Source organism: Myotis davidii, unplaced genomic scaffold (assembly GCF_000327345.1).
Source record: "Myotis davidii unplaced genomic scaffold, ASM32734v1 scaffold3, whole genome shotgun sequence".
Lineage (NCBI taxonomy): Eukaryota > Metazoa > Chordata > Mammalia > Chiroptera > Vespertilionidae > Myotis > Myotis davidii.
The window spans coordinates 2,147,249-2,170,780 of NW_006295062.1; the positions used below are offsets into that span (position 1 = coordinate 2,147,249).

Sequence of the window (23,532 nt, forward strand, 5' to 3'; positions counted from 1 at the left end):
TGTGTTTACATTTTCTCAGTCTGAGTGTGTGTGTGTGTGTGTGTGTGTGTGTGTGTGTGTGAGCACTTCTGTCCGGGTGGGGTCCCACCTTGAGCAGCCAGGACAGGCTCTGGCCACCTGTGACACTGAACTGGAATAAGCATGTTGGAAAGTAATTATTTTATGTGCTTTTATTTATCTTTCTTAAATGTATGTGTACCTCAGATTTATTTCACTGTTAAATATTAGAAGTGTTTTGGGTCTTTATTTAGAAGTTTAGTGTTGTTTTTATGACCAGAAATATGGTGTGTAAACTTACTTCTTATTTATATTAATCAGTCCATGGTAAAATTGGTTTTGTTATATGCCATTTTGCTTAAAGTTACAGTTTCCAAGAACCTGTTGACAATAACAACGTTAAGTGAGGACTTACTGTATACACATTGTACCAATGTCAGTTTCTTGATTTTAATACTGTACTATAGTTATGTAAGATGTAAGCTTTGGGGGAAGGTGGAGAAAGAGTACACAGGACCTCTTGTTATTGCAACTTTCTGTGAATATTTCATAGTAAAATTATTTTTAAAGAAATAAGAAAAATATAGTGTGGGCCAAGTAAAACATGGCTCTAGGCCAAGATTCAACCCTCTGACCTATATGTGTGTGACCTCTGCTTGAAGTTTTAAAAATTTCATATTTATAGATTAGAATTTTAACTGGTCCAATTAGGTTTTTAAAAAAGAATGAGTTAGAATGTAGACACTTAGGCTTCAGTAAAGGAAAACATAGATAGTATTTCTCCTAATATTTGGAAAATATGGAAAAAGAACTCAACATGTCAGTAGTAGTTATATTTTGCCTTTTCCTCAAATTGACTTGAAACAATTGTCCAGTGGAACATTGGGTAAATGTTTTGTAAGTGCACACCTGGAGGCTACAACAGTAGCAAATCCGAGACCATTGAGCTAAGGTAAGAGGCAATTCTTGTCACAATTTTAGGATTCAGCTATTTTAGGTACTGTACGCATAATGTGGTGAGCTGTAAGTTTGGCTTGTTGACCTCACACATCTGAGGTTGAGTAGATAGCATAATACTCTAGAATTCTGATTGTGTATTTTTTTGTGTGTGTGTGGCCCGTTAAGTAAGCCCTTTCTTTCTTACCCCATAACACCTTGAATAAACCTAATGGAATTTGGCCTGTATGGAATTGACATTTCTCTCTGTGTAGGTTTAGCCAACTTTTGGAAGGTGTACCCATATTCAAGGGTGGTACTGGGTGCAGGGCCAACAGGCAGCACCTATGGAGAGTAGACCTGGTGGTTGCTCAGGGTTCTGCTCTCTTTCTATACTAATTTTTAATTATTTTTTTAAAAAACCATAATAATAGTAGATTAATAGAGAAACAATAGAAGCATTCATACTTAAGACAGAAATGTGACAAAGATGCTCATTATTACCGCTGTTGTGTGATTTCTTTAAAAAAAATATTTTATTGAGTTTTTACAGAGAGGAAAGGAAAGGGATAGAGAGGTAGAAACATTGATCAGCTGCCTCTTGCACACCCCCTACTGGGGATGTGACTGCAACCAGGGTACATGCCCCTGACCGGAATCGAACCTGGGACTCTTCAGTCCGCAGGCCGACGCTCTATCCACTGAGCCAAACCGGTTAGGGCTGTTGTGTAATTTCATAATAATAGTAAGCAAATGTAGTTATTGATGTTATAAAGGTTAGAAAGGAGGAGGCAAAATTATCATTGTTGGGAGGTGATTGCATTAGGTTGTACCTGAGAACTTAACACAAATAGGATTCAGTAAACTACTGGGAAGTGAGAAATATATATAAATAAATATGAATATATTAAATATATATATATATATATTGTAACACACACATTTGCTAAATGAGGAGGGTCTGTAAAAAACGTATTTCCAAAGTAGATCATGTGCTCTATTTCTGAAGAGTGTCTTTATATCCTACCTAACTGCCTGCATTTCCACAAGAATCCTAAGAGAGTATACTAGTAATAAATTTAGAATGTTTTATATCACAAATTGTTAATGCCAAAAAAGTAATTACTCAGGAAGTGTTTAGAATGGAATCTACACTAAATTGAATTGTGTTCAGTTAGATTACAGCAATGCAATATATTGGTTCTCTGTTTTCATAGCATAGATTTTTAAAAACATTAACTGTTTAATATGTTTAAATATGCTTTAAATCAGTCCTTTAACTCAGAACATAAGCTTCTACTACTCACAGGAGAAATATTTTTTGCAGAGGAAATTATTTTGAAAGATGACTAATGTTTCTCTGCTTTGTGGTCTTGGCTTTTTAAGCAAAATATGGTGCTTTTCTTTAGCAAAGTAATGTAGGCAGTTAGAAATCAGATAGTCATTTGAAGAACTGTTTACAGATTATTTGGCAATAGTGCCTGGGATGAAGGTGTGTGTATGTTAGTGTTTTGGAAGCTCCCTAGGTGATTCTTTGTTTGGTATAATTATGTCTGTTGTGTTTGTGATTATATGTTATTTATATATATATATTTTTTAAAATATTTTATTAATTTTTTACAGAGAGAATCGAACCTGGGACCTTTCAGTCCGCAAGCCGACGCTCTATCCACTGAGCCAAACCGGTTTTGGCTGTTATTTATATTTTAAGACATACAAGTAAATAATTGTTCTTTCATGCCCAGCTTAATAGCATCAAAAGAAATCTGACTTTCCACATCCTTTGGCATAAAAGTCTATCAGCCAAACTTTAAAAGTAGGAAATTAGAAAGAGGTTTTTAAAGCACCATGAGGAAAGAGAACCATACTCATTTCACACCAAACATACAAAGCTGTATATATATCTGCATGCTCTCACCTTTATCTTCTGATGTAATTTAAACTCAATTCCTAAAGAGCCGGAATCAAGGAAAACTACTCTCAGTGCCTGTCTCTGAGCTCTGCATTTTCCAGTCCCTGGGCTTGGAATGTGGAGGAGATGAAAGAAAACAGACTTGAGAATATACAAACATGAGCTCAGACCTTCCCCAGAACTTCACCCAGAACTCCCCCAGCTCCTAAATTTCACTTTAAAATGTGTTTGGTGCTTTATCTGAATTTTGGGTTGTCTCAGGGTTGTGCCTGATATTAGAAAGCTATTCCATGCAGGTAGAAAAGAGACTAAAATGCCTACTTGGGGAAAAACTCTGATCCTTTATCTCACTGGGATGATTTTTTTTTTTTTTTACAAAGGGTATTACATACGCCCCCGAACCCTCCCCGGCCTTCCCGCTGCAGTTTGACACTCTGTTTGAGGCAGCTCTGCCTCTGTATCTATTATTGGTCAAAAGTTTATAATGGTCTCGATTATCCATGAATGTGTGAGATCATGTGGTATTTTTCCTTCATTGACTGGCTTATTTCATTTAGCATAATGCTCTCCAGTTTCACTGGGATGATTTTATGTTTACTGTGCTGCTTAGACTAGTAGGAAACAAACTAGAGATTTAAGGAGTATTTATGAGACTAGCCCTAAATTTCTTAAACTGGATGAAATTTCAGTTATAATTGTCTAAGTAAAGATTTTAGGTGGTTCTTGAAATAGTAAGTGGTCTGTCTTGTATTAATGTTTTTTATATTCCTCAACGTTTAATTTGCCAAAATTTATATTTAGCCTGTTGATTGTCAGTCTGCTGTTAATGTCCTTTACTCTTTACCAGCACAAACACACAGTTGTTTTTTCTTCTCTGTTTGAAGAAATTCTGGAAAGAATCAGAAACCAATAACACCTTGGGGGGTATGTTTGTGAGTGTGATGATAGAAATTGGGTATATGGGGGGGACGGCCTTGGCTTGTTGCAGATGTTGGAAGGACTGTTGACCATGTACCTTTTAATGTTACCAAAAAAATAAAACGATATGAATATATTAGTTACATAAAATATTTAAGTAAGGGGGTTGATGATTATTGTTTCAAGTAATATGTGCTCTTGGTAGAGTAAGTTGAAAATATAGGAAACAACAAAGAAAAAAGTACCATCAGTAATCTCAACCACCTAGATAACAACTCTGTTACTGTTTTGTTATACATTGTCTCAGTCCAAAAGAAAGCGCATGACTATATATACACATTTGTACCTTTTGACAAAAATAATTTATATTTTATAGCCTGCTTTTAAAATTTAACAGTATATTGTAAGTAATTTTCTAGAATCTTATGTATTTGCTTGCATTCATTTTAATTGTTGCCTGCTGTTTTATTATATTGCAATACTTTATGTAGGCAGTTTAGTATTGTTGGATATATAAATTGTCTTAACTTTCTCTGATGTAATTCCTTGTAGGTAAATCAGAACACATTCATAATTATTTTTTTAAAGCTATTGTCATATTATCTCCTGGAATGGTTGTGCTAATTTGCACTCATGGTGTATGAGAGTCTCCCTAAAACTAAGGCTACAAGAGGCTGCCCAGGTGACTAACCATAAAATTGTTTGTTGCAGTATAATAGGTAAAACCTGAAGAAAGGGCAACTCCTAGGTCCATGGTTGTGGGGAGAAAAATCTGGGGCATGGACACTAATTTTACTTCACACCTAGTATGTAGTTGACATCAGGCTGTAGTAAATATTTTGCATAGTTTAATCTGGGATTTTTGGATATTGAATATTGACCATGATGGATGGAATTTTTGATGTCCTAGATTGAAACCTTTTCTGCTAATATATTGAATTATGTTATGCCTACTGGCTGGCCTAGCATTTTATTAATAGAGGTCTATGTAAACTGAACATTTGTTAGATTGAAATATGTTTAAATGTGGAGTCCAACTGAATTTTTAAAAAAACGAGAGACAGCTAACTAAGTAGCCTACACACTTGGAATCCAGAGAAAATATTGCACAGTATTTAATTGCCTTTGAAAATGTTTACTGACCATCTTATTTCAACGTGCAGAGGTACTTTGCTGGCATTCTAGTAGTTCTGTGAATTTTACTTTTGGTTCTTGGGAAAGAATGAGAACAGACTAGGGCAAATAATTGGCAAGAAAAGCAAATTGTTACAAGTCTGTTTACAATGCAGCCTTGTGTACCCACTCTTTGTCTATCTGGATCTCTGAAACTGGATTCCTTCGCTCTGAACTAGTTAGCACAAGAGCACTCTTTTCCTTTAGGGTTCTTGGAATTGTAAGCATGCTGGAGAGAACACTATTATGTATATCTTAGTTGGATGCATGCCTCCTGTCATTGTTAGGACTTGGTGTTGTAAAAGGATTAATGCAGGAGAAGTAAGCTGGGAATGGTTTAGAGTGGAAGTCTTTGGAATTGGTTCTTAGGTCTGTTTATATTATGGACATTTGAGAGTGAAGAGGTTACAGGTATCAAAAGGCTGTTACTCATGAAACCAGAAATATGCTAGTTACGATATTAACATTTTTTTATTTGTTAAATAGAGGGGCAAAGATTGCTTCACTTAATAAATATTGCCTTGATTATGAGAAAAATCTAATTTTGTGCAGGCTCTTCTGAGTAGTGTCTTTTTTTGTTTGTTTTAACCCTCACCCAAGGATATTTTTCCATTGATTTTTAGAGAGAATGGAAGGGAGGGAGGAGGGGGAGAGAGAGAAAAACACATCTATATGAGAGAGACACATTGATAGGCTACCTCCCTCATGTGCCCTGACCCAGGCCAAGCTCCAGCCTGCAACTGAGGTACATGCCCTTGACCGGTAATTGAACCCACAACCCTCCAATCCACGTCCAACACTCTAACCAATGAGTAAAACTGGCTAGATCTATCTATACTAATAATAGAGGAATATGCAAATTGTCCAGGATGCCGTCACAGTAATAGTAATGACCAGCAGGCTGCCTGGGGCGACAAGACCAGCAGGGAGGTTAATGAGTGACGACCAAACGACTGAACAGTAGGCTGCGTGGGGCAACCAGGTGGCAGGTGGGTCAATGAAGGACGACCAAATGACTGAACAGCAGGCTACATGGGGCGACCAGGCCAGCAGGGGGGTTAGTGAGGGATGACCAAATGACTGAACAGGCTGTGTGGGGTGACCAGGCTGGCAAGGGGGGCAGTTGGGGGCAACCAGGCCAGCAGGGGAGGCAGTAAGGGGTGACCAGGCTGGCGGGGAGGGGGCAATTAGGGGCAACTAGACTGGCAGAGGGTGGCAGTTGGGGGTGACCAGGCTGGCATGGGGGGCAGTTAGGGGCGATCAGGCAGGCAGGTCTCGGATTGTGAGAGGGATGCTCGACTGCCAGCCTAAATCGGCAATCGGACATCCCCCAAGGGGTCCTGGTTTGGAGAGGGTGCAGGCTGGGCTGAGGGGAACCCTCCCCCTGTGCACAGATTTCGTGCACTGGGCCTCTAGTTTTGTATAATAGACATGGCATTATTATTGCACCTAATATGGGGTCATGATCTGTTAATAAATCTTATTTTTATTATAAGAATATGGAACACGAAGATAACTTTTCTTCTGTCAAATTTTAATAGTTGTGAGTCTCAATTTTTTTTGAGAACTAAGGGATAAATTTAGACTATCTTTGTTACTGAGAGTAAAGGTAATATTTTAGGAAGTCATATATTTGGTTTTAGGTCTTTTTTTGCTCATTTCTATTCATAAGCTTACTATGGATTTTGTGTAGATAACCCTTCTGCTCATTTTCACTCTTTTTTCTCTTATGAAATATTTCCTTGTGATTACAGTAAAAGCATGATGAAAATTAACTTTTAGTAATTAAAATGCTAAGTTCTGTCATCTGCTTAACAACTGAATTTTTTTGTTTTCAGCATTGGTTGGATGTTACAAAGAGTATCAAAAAGCAAGTTAAAAGTAAGTGTTGAAAAAATTGTGAAAAAATAGAAATTGAATTATATATAATTATATATTAGTAAGTTATTTCTAATAGTAAGGACTTAATCGTTTCAGATTAATTTCTTAGCATTTCTACTTTCTAAAAATAATTTAAACCTGGAATACTGATTCTAAATTATATAGGATTGATAGTAATTAGATTGAAGTGCCTTACAGTTTGTTTCCAGGAGAAAGCCTTGCAGCTTGCAAATGAGATTAAGTTCCCATGAGATGCTTAACCTTTATTTAGTAATTTCTTATGTTGGAATTTTCTTGTTTGGCATTCGTCCAGCTTTTTGTGAAAAATATTTTGAGGCTTTAAGGCTGTGACTTTAAAAAATATGTATATTTTTATCGATTGATTTCAGAGAGGAAGGGACAGGGAGACATAGAAACATCAATGATGAGAGAGTCATTGATTGGTGCCTCCTGCATGCTCCCTACTGGGGATCCAGCCTGCAATCTGGGCATGTGCCCTGACTGGGAATTGAACCGTGATCTCCTGGTTCATAGGTCAGTGCTCAACCACTGAGCCACACCAGTTAGGCAAAGCTGTAACTTTTTAAAAAATTAAGAACAGTGAAAAGAAGCGTTTCACATAAAATGCCAGTGTTATTCCTATCAGTAGTCAGGAAAATACCTTAGTATTCAATCCTTAGTATACCTTATCCTGTATAGTAACAGATTTCAGGGCATTGCAACTCTTGTCGTTACTAAATAATGGAACCACTGAAAATATAGATGTTAACGAAGTAAGTGAAGTGAATTGGAAAGTGTATGGGAGGATTTGCCATGAACAATTAATAACATAAGTGTTCCTCTGTGCTTTTAAGAAATACAGCTCTGCAGATTGTCAGGGCTGTCAGATTGCACAGTCAGAACTTTTGTTGTTGTTAATCCTCACCCGAGGATACTTTTTATATTGATTTTAGAGAGAGTGGAGGAGGGGGGAGAGAAAGAGTGAGAGAAAAGAGAAAAAGGAGGAGGAGATGGAGGAGGAAGAGGGAGGGGGAAGGGAGAGAGGAAGGAAGGGATATAGAAAGAAAGAGAGAGAGAGGTGGGGGAAACATCAATGTGAGAGACACATTGATTGGTTGCCTCCTGCACTTGCCCCAATCGGGCCCCAGGATCCAACCTGCAACCCAAGTACATGCCCTTGACTGGGAATTAAACCTGAGGAATACTGGTCAGGGCTCAGTCAGAACTTTTTTACTTGATACTAGAGGCCTGGTGCACGAATTCGTGCATGGGTGGGGTCCCTCGGCCTGGCCAGCGATCGGGCTGATCAGGATCCCTCCCCATGGGAGGTTGGCTGGCTGACCGACCCGATCAGGGCTAATAGGGGCCGGCCGGGGGCGGAGGCGGGGAGGTACGGGAGGTTGGCTGGCCAACAGGAAGGACCGCGGGAGGTTGGCTGTGGGAGTCGACTGACTACTACGGGGCAGCTCCTGCGTTGAGTGTCTGCTCCCTGGTGGTCAGTGTGCATCATAGCGACTGGTCGACCCATCATTTGGTCAATCGGTTGTAACGGTCACTTAGGCTATTATATGTATACTAGATGCCAGGTGCACAAAATTCGTGCATGGGGGCAAAGGGGTCCCTCAGCCTGGCCGGCACCCTCTCCAATCTGAGACCCCTCAGGGGATGTCTGACTGCCAGTTTAGGCCTGATCCCTGCGGGGAGTTGGACATCCATCTCGCAATCCAGGACTGCTGGCTCCTAAGCACTCACCTGCCTGCCAGCTGGATTGCCTTAACTGCTCTCCCCTGCCAGCCTGATCGCCCCTAACCGCCTCTGCCTCGGCAATGCCACCATGGCTTGTCTGGAAGGTTGTCTGGAAAAATTCCGGTCTAATTAGCATATTAGCCTTTTATTAGTATAGATAGATATTGACCCTGAACTGTTAGAATTAAATTAGAGCTATCTATTCTTAGGAGGACAGATTATTATAATAGTACTGTACGATGGTTGGTATAGTTCAAAAAAAGATAGTTCTTTTTGTATTAGGTTTAATCAAACCTACACTGTAAACTGAAATATATTAAAACCTGTTATCTTTTGTCCCCAGTTCAGTGGATTTTTGACAGATTTACTGACTGTAAATTCTTATCATTTAAATAGTTATAAAAATTAAAGCTTTTTCTTTTCTTTTTTTTAATGGCAGTTGGTTCACCCTATTGTCTGCATTTTCGAGTTAAGTTTTATTCCTCGGAACCAAATAATCTTCGTGAAGAGCTAACCCGGTAAGACATAGTTGAACACGGGTAAAGTTTAGTCAGGCTAGCTAAAATATTGGAAGATTGTCCATAATTCTTTCCAGTTTATAGATAGCTAATGAAATGTATTCCTTGCCTTTGTAACAGACCTCAGACAATAGACTGTCATTTGGGATAGTGCTTTTTAAGTGTAGGATTATTTTCCTTTTTAATCAGTTTTCAAAATAAAGAGTTAGTTCCCTAGCATCCTCCAAAGGTAACTAGTGAGTTCTTTTTTTAAGTGTCATTATCAACTCATGGATTTTAAACGGGGCTGATGTGTTTAAATACATTGCCATGTTTATTGATGTCCAAAATGATCTATCTTTGGCCACTGAGAGTTTATTCAAGTAGGCTCCTGATTTGCTTTACCTATTGAAATGCCATTGATTAATAAAAAATGTTAGATTTCAATTTGTTTTGAATAATTTTGAATAAACTTTAAGTAGGTTATATATACCTATTTTTACTTTTTCTTGCCCTCCTGGTATTTCTTAATAAATGATATTGCAAATCCATGACTCATTCTACTTACTATTTATTAAGTAAAATATTGAGTTGTTGAATCCCTTCAGGAGGACTTTGCTCTTGACTACTCTGCCAATGAGATTATAGCTATTATTCACAGTTATATGCATGCTAGTATCCTTTCACATATGGGATGGCTGCATTGTCAAAGTACAGTTAAATCAGTTCACAGAGCTCATTCTTAGTATTTTGCCTTAAATCTTTTCTTTCTACTGTATGTATTCTGTGCCTGCTATGTTTTAAAATTGATTTCAGAGAGGAAGGGAGACGAGAGAGAGACAGAGAAACATCAATGATGAGAGAGAATTATAGATTGGCTACCTCCTGCACATTCTCCTTTCTCCCCGCAACTGGGGATCGAGCTCACAACCCAGGCATGTGCTCGGGCTGGGAATTGAACTGTGACCTTCTGGTTCACAGGTTGGTGCTCAACCACTGAGCCTCACTGGCTAGGCTGTTTTTTTGCTGTCATCTTACAGACATGCTACCAGCCTCCTGATGCTTATTGTCCCTTTTTTCTTTTATAGACTTTATTTTGGGCAAAGTTGTATAATTAAGAATGTTTCTTTCCAAATTAGAAGGGTAAAATTGTTCAGTTAAATTTGTGCCTTTTGTTTTTCTTAGGTATTTATTTGTTCTTCAATTAAGACAAGATATTCTCAGTGGAAAGTGAGTATTAGTTGCCTAAGGTAAACCATATTTTCTTCGAGTAGTTTAAAAATGTTTTTGAAAAATAATTTTATAGCTAATTATGAAAAAGAAATGGCCAACATAAAGTATATATTTCCATTTGTCTTTAACTGAAGGTTGTGAAATTGTTTAACCAATTGTGTTTTGTCTCAGATTGGAGTGTCCATTTGATACAGCAGTTCAGTTGGCAGCTTATAATCTGCAAGGTAAGCAGTTCTCATGTTGATTATTGGGAGTAAAGGATAGCTATTTTCAGTGTATGGTTAGGTAAAGAATTTCAGAAGATTCAAAGTGATATGGGAGAAGCAGCACTGATTTTGTGTAAATTTGCATCGATATCCAACTCTGACTTTACTTACACAAGTTTTAGAACATTGCCTTCTTTCTCGTGCCTTTCATTTAGTTTGTGCTTTTTCTGTCTAAGTTTTCAAATTATTATTACAGTCTACTTGATAATTCCATAAATGTTATATTTGGCCATCAGCTATTTTTTTCCTTAAAAAGAATACAGTTATATATTAGAAAGTTGTCACAGCTATATGGTTTGCTTTTAGTAGTATTCTTAAAAACAAATAAATGAAAGAAATACTTAGCATGTATTTAAAAGTTCCTGATGGTTATTTTAAGGATAAAAAAGTATTTTTTTCAGTAAATGAGAGTAATGAAAAACTCAAATCTTGTACCTTGTTACATTAATCATATAGTGTTAAATTTAGGAATTTTCTTCTAAAAAATTGAAATTCTTATAAAACTTTAATTTCAATACTTGTTCACAAAATGGAAAAAAAATTCTGATTATAATTTTATGCTTTGGGGGAGGGGGCTGATTCTATATTTATCTCCAGTCCTTCTAAGATCAGTAGCACTTATTTGCCATTGTAAAGATAATAATACTAAAATGTTAATGTTTTCATGATAAACCTAATATTTTGCTCATTTTGTGCTTCCAATATTTAAGAAAGCATATTTTCCTGTTGATAGAAGGATTGTGAATGGACGAAATTTCTGTACTTCAAAAATATGCCACTAGGATAATTGTTACCTATCCATCTCCATCTACTATCATAGTCTGTCTACAAATTAAAACTTTTCTCGTCTGCAGAATATTAATGATACTAGTTTGGAAATACTATGCATTGTAACAATCAGAAGTATATAACTGCATGCATCTTTCTTGAAAGCACGTATTTTACTTTTTATTGATTCCTATATGAAGTTGTTAATTCTAAAATTTTTTGATCTATTGAAGAGCTGTCATTTTCAATATCTGTTATACCATACTATAGGCCCAGTGCATGAAAATTCGTGCACTTGTTGGGGGAGGTCCCTCAGCCTGGCCTGTGCCCTCTCGCAGTCTGGGACCTCTCGGGGGATGTCTGCCTGCTCCCCGGGAGGCGGGGGGAGAGGGGGGAGGGCCTAAGCTGGCAGTCAGACATCCCTCTGGCAGCCCAGGAGCCCTCAGTGGGACATCCTTAGCACTGCCAAGGAGGTAAGAGAGGCTCCTGCCACTGACGCTGCACTCGCAGCAGTCAGCCCTGCTTATGGCTGAGCGGAGCTCCCCCTGTGGGAGCACACTGACCACCAGGTGGCAGCTCCTGTGTTGAGCGTCTGCCCCTTGGTGGTCAGTGCATGTCATAGCAACCGTTTGTTCCCAGCGGTCCGTTAGGGTCAATTTGCATATTACAAAGTGGATATAATATAGGATATTCCATCAGTTGGTCTGTCTTCGTCATACTGTGTAATTTTCATGACAAGCAAAGTATATGCTTCTTGAAAATACGGTTTTTATACATTTTTGTGTGTTTAATAAAACACTATTCAGAGTAGTGTTTACTAATTACTTAATGTTTTATTGGTACATGTGACTGATACATTATTTCTTTTTTTAAATATATTTTATTGATTTTTTACAGAGAGGAAGGGAGAGAGATAGAGAGTTAGAAATATTGATGAGAGAGAGACATCGATCAGCTGCCTCCTGCACACCTCCCACTGGGGATGTGCCCGCAACCCAAGTACATGCCCTTGACTGGAATCGAACCTGGGACCTTTCAGTCCGCAGGCCGATGCTCTATCCACTGAACCAAACCGGTTTCGGCGATACATTATTTCTTATATTTCTTTCCTAAATAAAATTTTTTCTTGATCTTTTCATCCATGGCACCATTAGTTTGGATTTCTTCAAATTTTATGTTTTGTCCTATGCATCTCTCTTTGTCCACTGCCTAATAGTTTATCAAATTGTATTAATTCTTAAGGTAGGTTCTTAAAAATAAATTTGCTGAAGTATTACTTCCATCTTCATAAGAGGAGCTTCTTGTTTCATTTATGATTTTATATTTTATTAGGGTAGTTGTTATTAGCTTTTTCTCATACTCTCAAGTTCACTTTTCTGAACCATTTTAGTAAACATTCTGAACAACATTATATAGCAGATTTGGTTTAGAGTTCCTCAAAGTCACTGTAGTCCAGACAAAAGAGCAATTTCTTTAGCAGTAAAAGGGTGTGATAAAATCTTCAAGGAAGTTAAGTGACAATGTATTTATAATATGTGTTTAGAGTGGGTGCTCAATAAATAATGTTATCATTTGTATGATTATCTCAATGTAGTTCTCATGTATTTTTTCTCTCCACAGCTAGATTTTTTAAAATAAAAATGGAAATATTTTCCTTTTTAATGAGTAAAATATTATTTTAAAGGAAAACATTTTTAAGTATAGAAAACTAGAATGTTTTCCCTTTTCCCCCAAACCCACAGTTCAGAGCTCAGCACAGATGAGTACATAAATGTTTGTGCATTGTTCAGTTCTTTTCCTACTGCCTTCCTTCCCCAAATACTTTTTAGCAATTTTTCTTTGTTATGTCTTTAGGATTAATAATTTATGTCACATTCTTTGCATATTAGGTTCTTAACAGATGCCAGCTAAGTGTTAAGGATTGCTAAATATTCTTATTTATTCCTTATAAGGTCAAATGTATTTCTCTGTGGAAGTCTAGAAAGAGGTTCTCAAAGGTTAAGCATTATAATAAGGTTTGAATAACTTGAAGACATTTAATCAGAAGTACACCACCAAACAGAAATACGTGATTTGTGTGTATAGACAGATAAATCACAAGTGTAAGCTACATTTATTTTTGGGAGTGGTTTGGGTGTTATGAATTCCTGGTTGTTTAAGAAAGAATTTTTCTAATCCTAGCAGTATTTTTTAATAAAATTGGTTTTAAAGAAAGATTCATCAGGAAATAAACTTGTTAACAAAATATAACTTTGTAAAACTTATGTTTGTAGCTGAACTTGGTGACTGTGATCTTGCTGAGCATAGTCCTGAACTTGTAACTGAGTTCAGGTTCATGCCCATTCAGACTGAAGAGATGGAGTTGGCTATTTTTGAGAAATGGAAGGAATACAGGTACTTGATATTTGACCACACTTTCCTTAACATCACCATGATAGTGATCTTATATTTTCTTCTACTTCTGTACTTGGTATAGACTTAATTTTACATTTTTATTATTTAAAAAAATATTATTTTTTATTTCAGAGGTCAGACACCAGCACAAGCTGAAACCAATTATCTGAATAAAGCCAAATGGCTAGAAATGTATGGGGTTGATATGCATGTGGTCAAGGTAAGCACTATATTGTGATACCTTTATTAAAAACTTTATTCCTTCAAGATACAAGGTGACTGAAATTTTTTCATGTGAGAGAGGCTATGGAGTTTGTATGGGCTAGTACTAGGTACTTGAGTAGGTGGTTATAAAGGCTGAGATTAAATACTGAATGTTAAGAATCTCACATAAAGGTTAATATAAGAAAGAAGAGAAACAACCAAAATTTCCCAAAAGTATGTCTGTTCTTTTAAGCTGTTACTTATTAAAGATTTTAAACCACTTTTTAGTCTTCCACTTCATATTCATATAGTCTCATATCATGTAAGCTAAGAAGGCTCTATAAAAATTAATTTAGGAAGCAAAGTTGAAAATCTGTAACTTGAGAGGACTTTCTTAAACTGTAGGATAGCTAGTATAGTGATTTAAGTTATTTTTAGTTTGAGTAGCTAAATTTTCCCAGAAAGGCAGTTTTATTTTTCAAAATTTGTGATTTAAGTGGTGAATAGAATGTGAGAAGAATGTGGAAAGAGCTTTTGTTGTAGTGGGAGTGTAACTATTTTCAGTGAAGACATACCTTAAACTGTAGTGTTTCAATGAACTAAATGTACATGTTAATTCTCCTGAGAATGTTGTTTTGGAAACTCCAACTGTTGAAAATATCTTGCATATTAATATGAATAATTAATATAATTCAACGTGAAAATAAAATTAAGCAATTGTATGAAAATGTGAAGCCTATTTTATGCAAATAAGTTAACACATTTCCCATTCCTTAAATTAGGCTCGAGATGGGAATGACTATAGTTTGGGACTAACCCCAACAGGAGTTCTTGTTTTTGAAGGAGAGACCAAAATTGGCTTATTTTTTTGGTAAGTAGAGTCAGTGTCAAAGATATTTATTGTTGTTTTGTATTTTAATATGAAGTTAATACAAAAAATAGAATTTGGAAATCAAATAGTTCTGAAAAGATTATAAACTAATTGAAACTGTCTCCTGTCATAATCCTACCTCTTTAGTTTCACAACCCAGGGGCAATTTTTAAAACTCTTCTAGCTGCATTTTCCATTAGTTCCAAGGTATGTCAGAGTACATGTTCTAATGCAGTGGTTCTCAACCTTCCTAATGCTGCGACCCTTTAATACAGTTCCTCATGTTGTGGTGACCCCCAACCATAAAATTATTTTCGTTGCTACTTCATAACTGTAATTTGGGTACTGTTATGAATCTTAATGTACATATGATATTCAGGATGTATTTTCATTGTTACAAATTGAACATAATTAAAGCATAGTGATTAATCACAAAAACAATATGTCATTATATACGTGTTTTCTGATGGTCTTAGCGACCCCTGTGAAAGGGTCATTCGACCCCCAAAGGGGTCGCGACCCACAGGTTGAGAACCTCTGTTCTAATGTAAGTATTATGTATTTCTAGGTATGTTAAATGTTCACATGTAATTATGTTCTACTAGGGCCGACCTGCAGGTGATTTTGAGAGTACATTTATTAAAGCTGGGGGGAGTGGAACAAGGAAGGGCTTAGGATAGAAGAAGCAACGAGAGCTGAGGTGGGGCTGCTCTGGCTCACTGGTAAGTTAGAGAAAAGGAGTCTTTGGAGACAGGTGCAGGGGGTTAGCCTGGGAAGAGCTGCTGTTGCGCATTTCTTCTGGCTGCAAGTCTCTGGGGAAATCTTACTGTTTAACAGTGGTTCTCAACCTTGGCTGCACATTAGAATCACCTGAGGCCCAGAAATCAGGATTTTAAAAAGACTAGCAGGTGATTCTAATGTGCAGGCAAGGTTGAGAACCACTGGTTTAGAAGATACATACCTGTGGCGGAAGCAGAGGGGGAAGGGAAGGCTTTGGGTATGCTCTGGGTTGGGGAGCACAAGTTGGGTCCTTTGTTTTGAGGATTTTCAAAGGCTGGGAGTTTAGGGGAGGTCTTAGGGGAGACTTCCACATATTATACATCACCTTTTCCAGGTGTGCCCTTCAGGGTCGTGGTGTCCACTGGTTGGACACCACCAGGGCAGGGGGCCATTAGTCATTGCAGCTGGTCCTGGCATAGCCCATCTGGGTTTGCTGCTTTCCTGGGCCTGGAGCTGAAATACAACTGAGGCCTAGCTGTTGTCTGTAGGGAGGTGACCTGTATCTGTTTGTAAATTACTCAGCCAGTTTGTTCAGTTGTCTGCTCAGTTTCCCTATTCTACTTGCCAAAGAATTTTCCTAGCTTCTTACTGTCCTGCCTCAGTATCACTATTTTTGCTATTTCTTATTCCATAGGCCAGTGGTCGGCAAACTGCAGCCCCTTGAGTGTGGCTCTTCCACAAAATACCACATGCGGGTCTGCACGTGCAGTGTGATTGAAACTTCGTGGCCACACTCAAGGGGCCAAGGAGCCGCATGTGGCTCGCAAGCCGCAGTTTGCCGACCACTCCATAGGCAGTCTTTTTACTCACTACTCCTTATTGTGTGAGAGGAAGATATTAATACTTTTATGCCTCCTTTTAAGCTATGCTCTTTCTGTGTCCCAACTTCTATTATCCAAACTTAAATTATATTTGTGTATAAGTTGGATTTCATAATCATAATTAAGTTCTCCAGGTTTTGTCTAAAGCTGAAAATCAAAAAATAGCGTTTACATGATTGGGTCTGTGTCAGAAGTGTCACAGCTTTGAGCAGTGTACTGGTGGTGTAAATGTGGGCTAACATGGCGCTGTGTATTAGCTCTTCTGTTGTTTACTTTTTCATAGCAGGTGAGGACCGTTAGCTCGAAGCCCTCAGCACCAAACTCAACTTCTTACACGTCCATTTGCTTTATGTATATCCTAATAATATATTTTTTCATTGTTTTTTAGAGAGAGTGGAAGGGAGGGGAGAGAGAGAGATGCGCGTGCGCGTGCGCGCGCGCGCACACACACACACACACATTGATTGGTTGCCTCCTGCACACAACCTGACCAGGGCTTGGAATGGAACCTGCAACCCAGTACATGCCCTTGACCGGAATTGAACCTGCCGCAGACCCTTCAGTGCATGGGTCGATGTTCTAACCACTGAGAACACTGGTCAGGGTTAAGTATATTTTCAGCCATTTAGAGTCTGTCTTCTTTGCATATCCCACTAAAAACTACTAGCTATAGATAAGGTAAATCTTGTAGTTATAAAAGACTCCAAACCACTACTGCCTTTCAGAGCTCTCTGACCCAGACACTCCCCACTTGCTGCTGAATGCCATTGCCTAGGTACATAAGCCCCTCTCTGATTCCCCTCTTTTCTGGCAGTCCCCATACCTTCTTCCCCTTCTTGGTGGGGGCTCTGTGCCATTTGTCTCCGCATGTTCTGCTGTGAAGGACTTCCCCTCGTGCAGCCTGTCCTAACACCTCAGTAGAGATCTGTGCAGTACTGCTCTCTCTGTCCTTTTCCTGATCAGACCTGAAATCCTTGAACTCACAACTGGGATTATATTTCCCTTCCATGTACCTTTTTGTTTTTCCTAGAGCTCTTGGCTCCCCCTACTCCAGTGACATATACAGCACCACACACATCTCTTTAAATTACCTGTCTTAGTGGTCTCCTTAAGTTCTTTCAAATTCTCAAGGGCTATATGAAATGATTATATTTCAATGGGAACTGTTTGCTCTCCAAACTGCTGTACAATTTTTATCTTGAGACTTCCATTTTCTGTTTCTCGGCTAGGATTCTGTGTCCTCTTCCCATATTTTCCTTTCTTTGCTTTTGTTTTTTCTGAAATATATATGTATATATATATATATATCCCCCCCCCAGTAACTGCCTGATAAAAGGATATGGAAAGTAAATTATTTGAATCCTAGGATGCCTTAAAATGTTATATTCTTCTCTTATGCTTTCTTGATAATTGAGCTGAGAATAGAATTTTAGGTTGAAAATTATTTCCCCTTAAAAAGTTGAAGATAGTATTCCATTTGTTTTTGCATCCAGGTGTCTCTGTTAGGGACTCTTTGAGAGACTTGAATGGAATACCTTTATAATTGCCCCTCACTGGGTGAGGGAGCTGGGGCATTTATTTACTCAGTCCTTGAGTGTTAATTCTCTTACACTTCCAACTGGACCTGTGGGGTGATGATAGGATTCATAGTCAGAAAACGCTCTAGGCTGAGAGATAAAGACAGCATCTTTTGTACCACCTCACAGATAGCTGTGAGAATGAATTGAATTAATACCTGTAAAACATTTAGTAGAGTACCTGATACTTGGTAGGCGTTATATGTAAGCATTGGTTCCACTTAAATAAGTGCTAGATCCTCCCCCCCTCCTTCACCTATTACACTTACTTACTGTTAGTACAGTTCTTGCAAGCAAGCTGTGTTTTACAATTATATTTTACATAAGTGATATTTAAAAATTAGTGAGAGTTGCATTGTTTTGACATTACAGTTCATAGAAGTACAGAGTTCAAATGTGGTAGGCTGTTTAGGATTTTAGTTCAAATGGGAGATAGAGTTGGAAAGTGGGTCATAAAATGAGGTTTAAAAAATTATTTTAAAAAATGTATTTCCTCAAACCAAAATTGCTACAGACAGTAATCAATAATATGTTTTCCTTTATGCCTTTTAAAAAGCTTTGTAGTCTTTATCCAGTTCCTGGAGAATTTCTTACACCATAGTTGGGGCCTATGAAATATTTATATGGATTTTTTCATTTTTTTCCTGAACATTTTTTTAATCTTCACCTGAATATGTTTTATTTTAAAGAGAGAGGAAGGGAGAGAGAGAGAGAGAGAGAGAAACATCAATCAGTTCCCTCCTCTATGGCCCCCAATTGGGGATCAGACCCACAACCTAGTGTATGTGCCTTGATTGGGAATTGAACCTGAAACCTTTTGGTGGATGGGACAGTGTTCCAACCAATGAGCCATCCAGCCAGCACTCTTTAGCATTTTTAATACCTGATAAATGTGCAGCATCAGTTTTGCTATAAGTGTTGCTTTTGAAATTTTTTTTCTATTGTCTTAGCTATATTTTAGATTGGAGGCCTTTTTGATGGCCAGTGCAGGTAATGTTTATTTTATTTTACCCTTACCAATTTTCAGTTCAGAAGTTAGATGATTAATGTGCTTGAAGTAACAACAATATCTTAAAAAAAATTTAGAGGACATTTTTTAAATCTGGCTACTATTCTCATATTGTTACAGGCCCAAGATAACTAGATTGGATTTTAAGAAGACTAAATTAACTCTGGTGGTGGTAGAAGATGATGATCAGGTGGGAATTATATTGCATTACTTATGTAACAATGACTATTTATGTAGTAACTTAAATCTCTAAAAGGGGAAATGTTTCTAGTTGTTTTATAGACCCAAAGAACTCAATATAATTAATAATTTAGTTAAATAATTTCTCGCTTAAGGTCACACCATTCTAAAAATATGGTTGTTCTGCGTTTAAGATTAAACACAATATAAAATACTATTCTTGTTTCTTCATTGATACTATGTGAATACAAATTACTATGTGTGAAAGGAAGGGAAAGACCGAAAGATCAATGATAAAAGAGAATCATTGATTAATTGCCTCTGGCATGCCCCACACTGTGGATCAAGCCTGCAATCTAGGCATGAACCCCTACCGGAAATGGAACCATGACCTCCTGGTTCATAGGTCTATGCTCAGCCACTGAGCCACGCCAGGCTACCTAATAATATTTTAAAGTAAAACCTTCTAAACCAACAATTACCTTCCGTCTCCCCCCTACCCCCGCTGCCAGTTAAATCTAGTTCCTCATTGATATACACAACAACATGGGTGCAACTCAAACTCAAATGCATTATGCAGATTCACAAGATCATGACTATGTGAGTGTATTTTATATGGCAACCTGGGAAAGGAAATCTATAGGAATGGAGCATAGATCACTGATTATTTGGGACTAGGTGGAGTAAGAAGGCTTAACTACAAAGGAACAGCACAGGGAATTTTGGGGACTGAGAGAACTATTCTCTATCCGGATTTTGGTGGTAGTTGCTATACTTGATGCCAGAGATTTTCAACCTTTTCATTTCATGACACACAAACTACTAAAATTCTGTGGCACACCAAAAAAATGTATTTTTTGCTTATCTGACAAAAAATAGTTATAATTTTGATTCATTTGCACTGGACAACTATTGTATTGGCTGTTGTCATTTTTTAATTTGATAATCGAAGGGAAAAGTGCTCCTGACTAAATAGATCTGGTATTGCATGTTTTAAAAATTCTTGTGGCACACCAGTTGAAAATTGCTGCTCTATGCATTTGTCAAAGCTTATAGGATTGTGAATAAATATAATTTTAATGTATACAAAGAAATACATTTAAAAAAACATACATATAGATAGATATAGATAAAAACAAATTGGGCAAAATGTTAAAGAGATTTGCTGCATACACAATGAAGTGTGAGAAGGGCTACTTAGAAGAACCTAAAATAAGAAGATTCTGAAAATTAGATGTAACAGTGCTAGGTTTTGAATGTTTTATTACTGAGGTACTTACGAAGGATTGTCCTATCACACAGCCTGGAAGAAAATAATAGCAACAGTAATTGATTATTTAAAAAAGAAATCTTTTGATGACACAGAGGATGATCATTATATTATCAACATATGAGCTGAAAATGATTCAGAAAAGGCAGATATTGCATTTAAAAGTAATGTTTTGCCAGTATTGTCCTTTTTATGAAAGCTCATGTATGATTAAATGATAATTTAATCAAAAGGTAGTCCCTTCAAGAAGAAGAAAATATAATCCTATTTGATAAGAATATAGTCATAATTTAATTGGTGACACTTGTTACTGGGTTATAAAATAATTCTGCATCTTACAATTGATGGCTTTTTAGATTTGATCTAACACATAATACAGTATTGGCTTTTTAGATATCTTTTTTAAAGTATTTTATACATATATTCAAGTAAATGTGTATATCAATTTTTTTTCAAACAAGTTTGCATGCTTATATACTATTGTTACCCTTTTTCAACTATATATTATAACTGGGAATCTTTTCCATATCCTATATAATAAAAGTTTAATATGCTAAGTGTCTGGTCATCTGTTCAACCAATCAAAGTGTAATATGCTAATGATATGCTAAGGCCACTCAACCACTCACTATGATGTGCACTGACCACCAGGGGCAGACAGTCAACTGGTCGACCAGTCGCTATAATGTCCACTGGCCAACCAACAGGGGGCAGACAGTTGACCGGTCGACCAGTCGCTGTGACGTGCACTTCCAGGGGGAAGATGCTCCGACTAGTAGGAGGGCTTGCTGCTGGGGTCTGGCCAATCGGGACTGAGCAAGATGGGCCGGACATGCCCTGGAGTCCTCCGACAGTCCCTCCCCGGCTGGTCAACCTCCTGCATTCCTCCCCAGTTCCAGTCGTCCACCAGTGGGGTCCCTCAGCCTGGTCTGTGCTGTTTGGCAATTCAGGACCCCTTGGGGGATGTCGGAGAGCCGGTTTCGGCCCGATCCCACAGGCCAGGCGTCTAGTCATTACATAAAGTTCTTCTCCATTCTTACTAAAAACACAAAACTGTAGTATTCTAGGATGTGCCCTAATTTATTTAATCAATTCTTAATTGACATTTATTCACTATATAGACATTAATTTCTACATTGGCAAGTATCTATAGCATAATTTTCTGGAGGTGGACTTGCTGGTTCAAATCAGTATGTGCATTTGTCATGGATATAGAGAGAGCCTGTCATGTTGCACTATTTATCTGTGTACACACCTTTTCCAGGAGTTACAACATTTTTATCTGAAAGGTGAAAAATGGAATTTCATGCTAGGTTTAATTTTTATTTCTGTTATGAGTGATATTGAACATTTTTTAAATAAATTTGAATTATTTGTGTTTCCTTTTCTCCAAACTGCCTATTTATATCCTTTGCCCATTTTTCTTTTGGGTTGTTGGACTTTTTTCTTGCAGGTTTTGCACTTTGTCATATAAATTGTAAATATCTTACCTAATTGTTGTTTTTTAGCATTGCTTATTGGGATCTTTGTCATTTATTTTTAAAATTTTAAATAGGTGAATTTGTCAGTCATTTATGGCATATGGGTTTTGTGTCATAGAAATGTTTTCCTACTTTGAGTTTATTCATTTTTCCATGTTTTTTTCTATGTGTAGTTTTTGTTGGTAAATTTCATTGACATATAACATACATTCAGATAAGTGCTAATATAAATGTACTGCTTGTTGAATTTTCAAATGTATCTGTCTGACCAGCACCCACACGAGGAAATAAACTAGTAGTACCAGAATAATAGAATCTTCTTTGTGCTCCCCAATAGATACAGCCCCCCAAGGGTAATGACTCTCCTGACTCTAACACCATTTTAGCCATTCTGATAGAATTATTTTTAATTTGCATTCTCCTGATGACTGTTCCTAAGTACAGTACTTATAATGTATATACACATTTCAAATAATTATAAAGGCAGTGTTTATTAAAATACCTTTCATTTTCAAACTTGAGCTATCAGCTATTACAGTGTATACATTATTTTGGGACAGCTTGTATTTATTGGATATTTGGATATTCTTTTTTTTTTCTTTAAATACATTTTATTGAGTTTTCACAGAGAGGAAAGGAGAGAGATAGAGAGTTAGAAACATCGATGAGAGAGAAACATCGACCAGCTGCCTCCTGCACACTCCCCACTGGGGATGTGCCCGCAACCAAGGCACATGCCCTTGACCGGAATCGAACCCGGGGCCTTTCAGTCCGCAGGCCGACGCTCTATCCACTGAGCCAAACCGGTTTCGGCTGGATATTCTTTTTTATGGAGTGCCTTTTCAAGTGTTTTGTTCATTTTCCTATTGGGTTATCAAAGTTCTATATATATTCTAGATATTAGTTCTTTGTCATGTAAGTTCTTTGTGTTGCAGATATCTTCTGCTTCTTGACTTGCCTTTTGTCTCCCCTAATAGTATCTTTTGGGTTAATAGAGGATTTCAATTTTAATGTAATACAATTTTTTTTGTGGTCAGTAGTTTTTGTGTCTTAAAATTTAAGAATTTTTGCCTATACCAAGGTCATGAAGAACCTGCACATAGAGTTTATAAAATGTTTTTAAATGACAAAATAGTTCAAGTTACAAAATTAAATATACTGAAAAGTACAAAGAAATTATAAGTTGATATCCATTCACTTTTGTTAACTTTTTTGCATGTTGCTTATTTTACCTAAACAGGTGTAGCCATGTAGATCTAGTTCATTCATTTTAATCTATATGTAGTATTCTGTAATATGAATAAACAGTAGTGCATTCATTATTTTATCTTTGTGTAGTGTTTTTCCTTTTTTTTTTAATCCTCACCTGAGGATATTTTTTCCATTGATTTTTAGAGAGAGTGGGAGAAAGAGGGAAAGATAGAGAGAAATATCGATGTGAGAGAAACACATCGATTGGTTTGCCTCCTGCATGAGCCCCTACCAGGACCTGGGCCAGAGAGAAGACTGCAACCAAGGTAGTGCCCTGACTGGAATCGAACCCAGGACCCTTCGGTCCACTGGCTGATATTCTATCCACTGAGCCAAACTGGCTGGGACTAGAAATCTTTATTTTGGC

General features: G+C 37.3%; 1 protein-coding gene across 6 annotated transcripts in view; it reads left to right on the forward strand.

Moving 5' to 3' along the window:
- EPB41L5 (erythrocyte membrane protein band 4.1 like 5) overlaps positions 1-23,532 on the forward strand; it is a 163,546-nt gene that overhangs the window by 22,792 nt on the left and 117,222 nt on the right. For all 6 annotated transcript variants that reach the window (XM_015567784.1, XM_006769675.2, XM_006769676.2 and 3 more), the window contains exons 3-10: positions 6,775-6,817; positions 9,003-9,081; positions 10,246-10,290; positions 10,465-10,517; positions 13,601-13,721; positions 13,854-13,941; positions 14,708-14,796; positions 19,104-19,173. In XM_015567784.1, the coding sequence (XP_015423270.1) occupies positions 6,775-6,817; positions 9,003-9,081; positions 10,246-10,290; positions 10,465-10,517; positions 13,601-13,721; positions 13,854-13,941; positions 14,708-14,796; positions 19,104-19,173 (588 nt within the window). The remainder of the gene's footprint in view (positions 1-6,774; positions 6,818-9,002; positions 9,082-10,245; positions 10,291-10,464; positions 10,518-13,600; positions 13,722-13,853; positions 13,942-14,707; positions 14,797-19,103; positions 19,174-23,532) is intronic.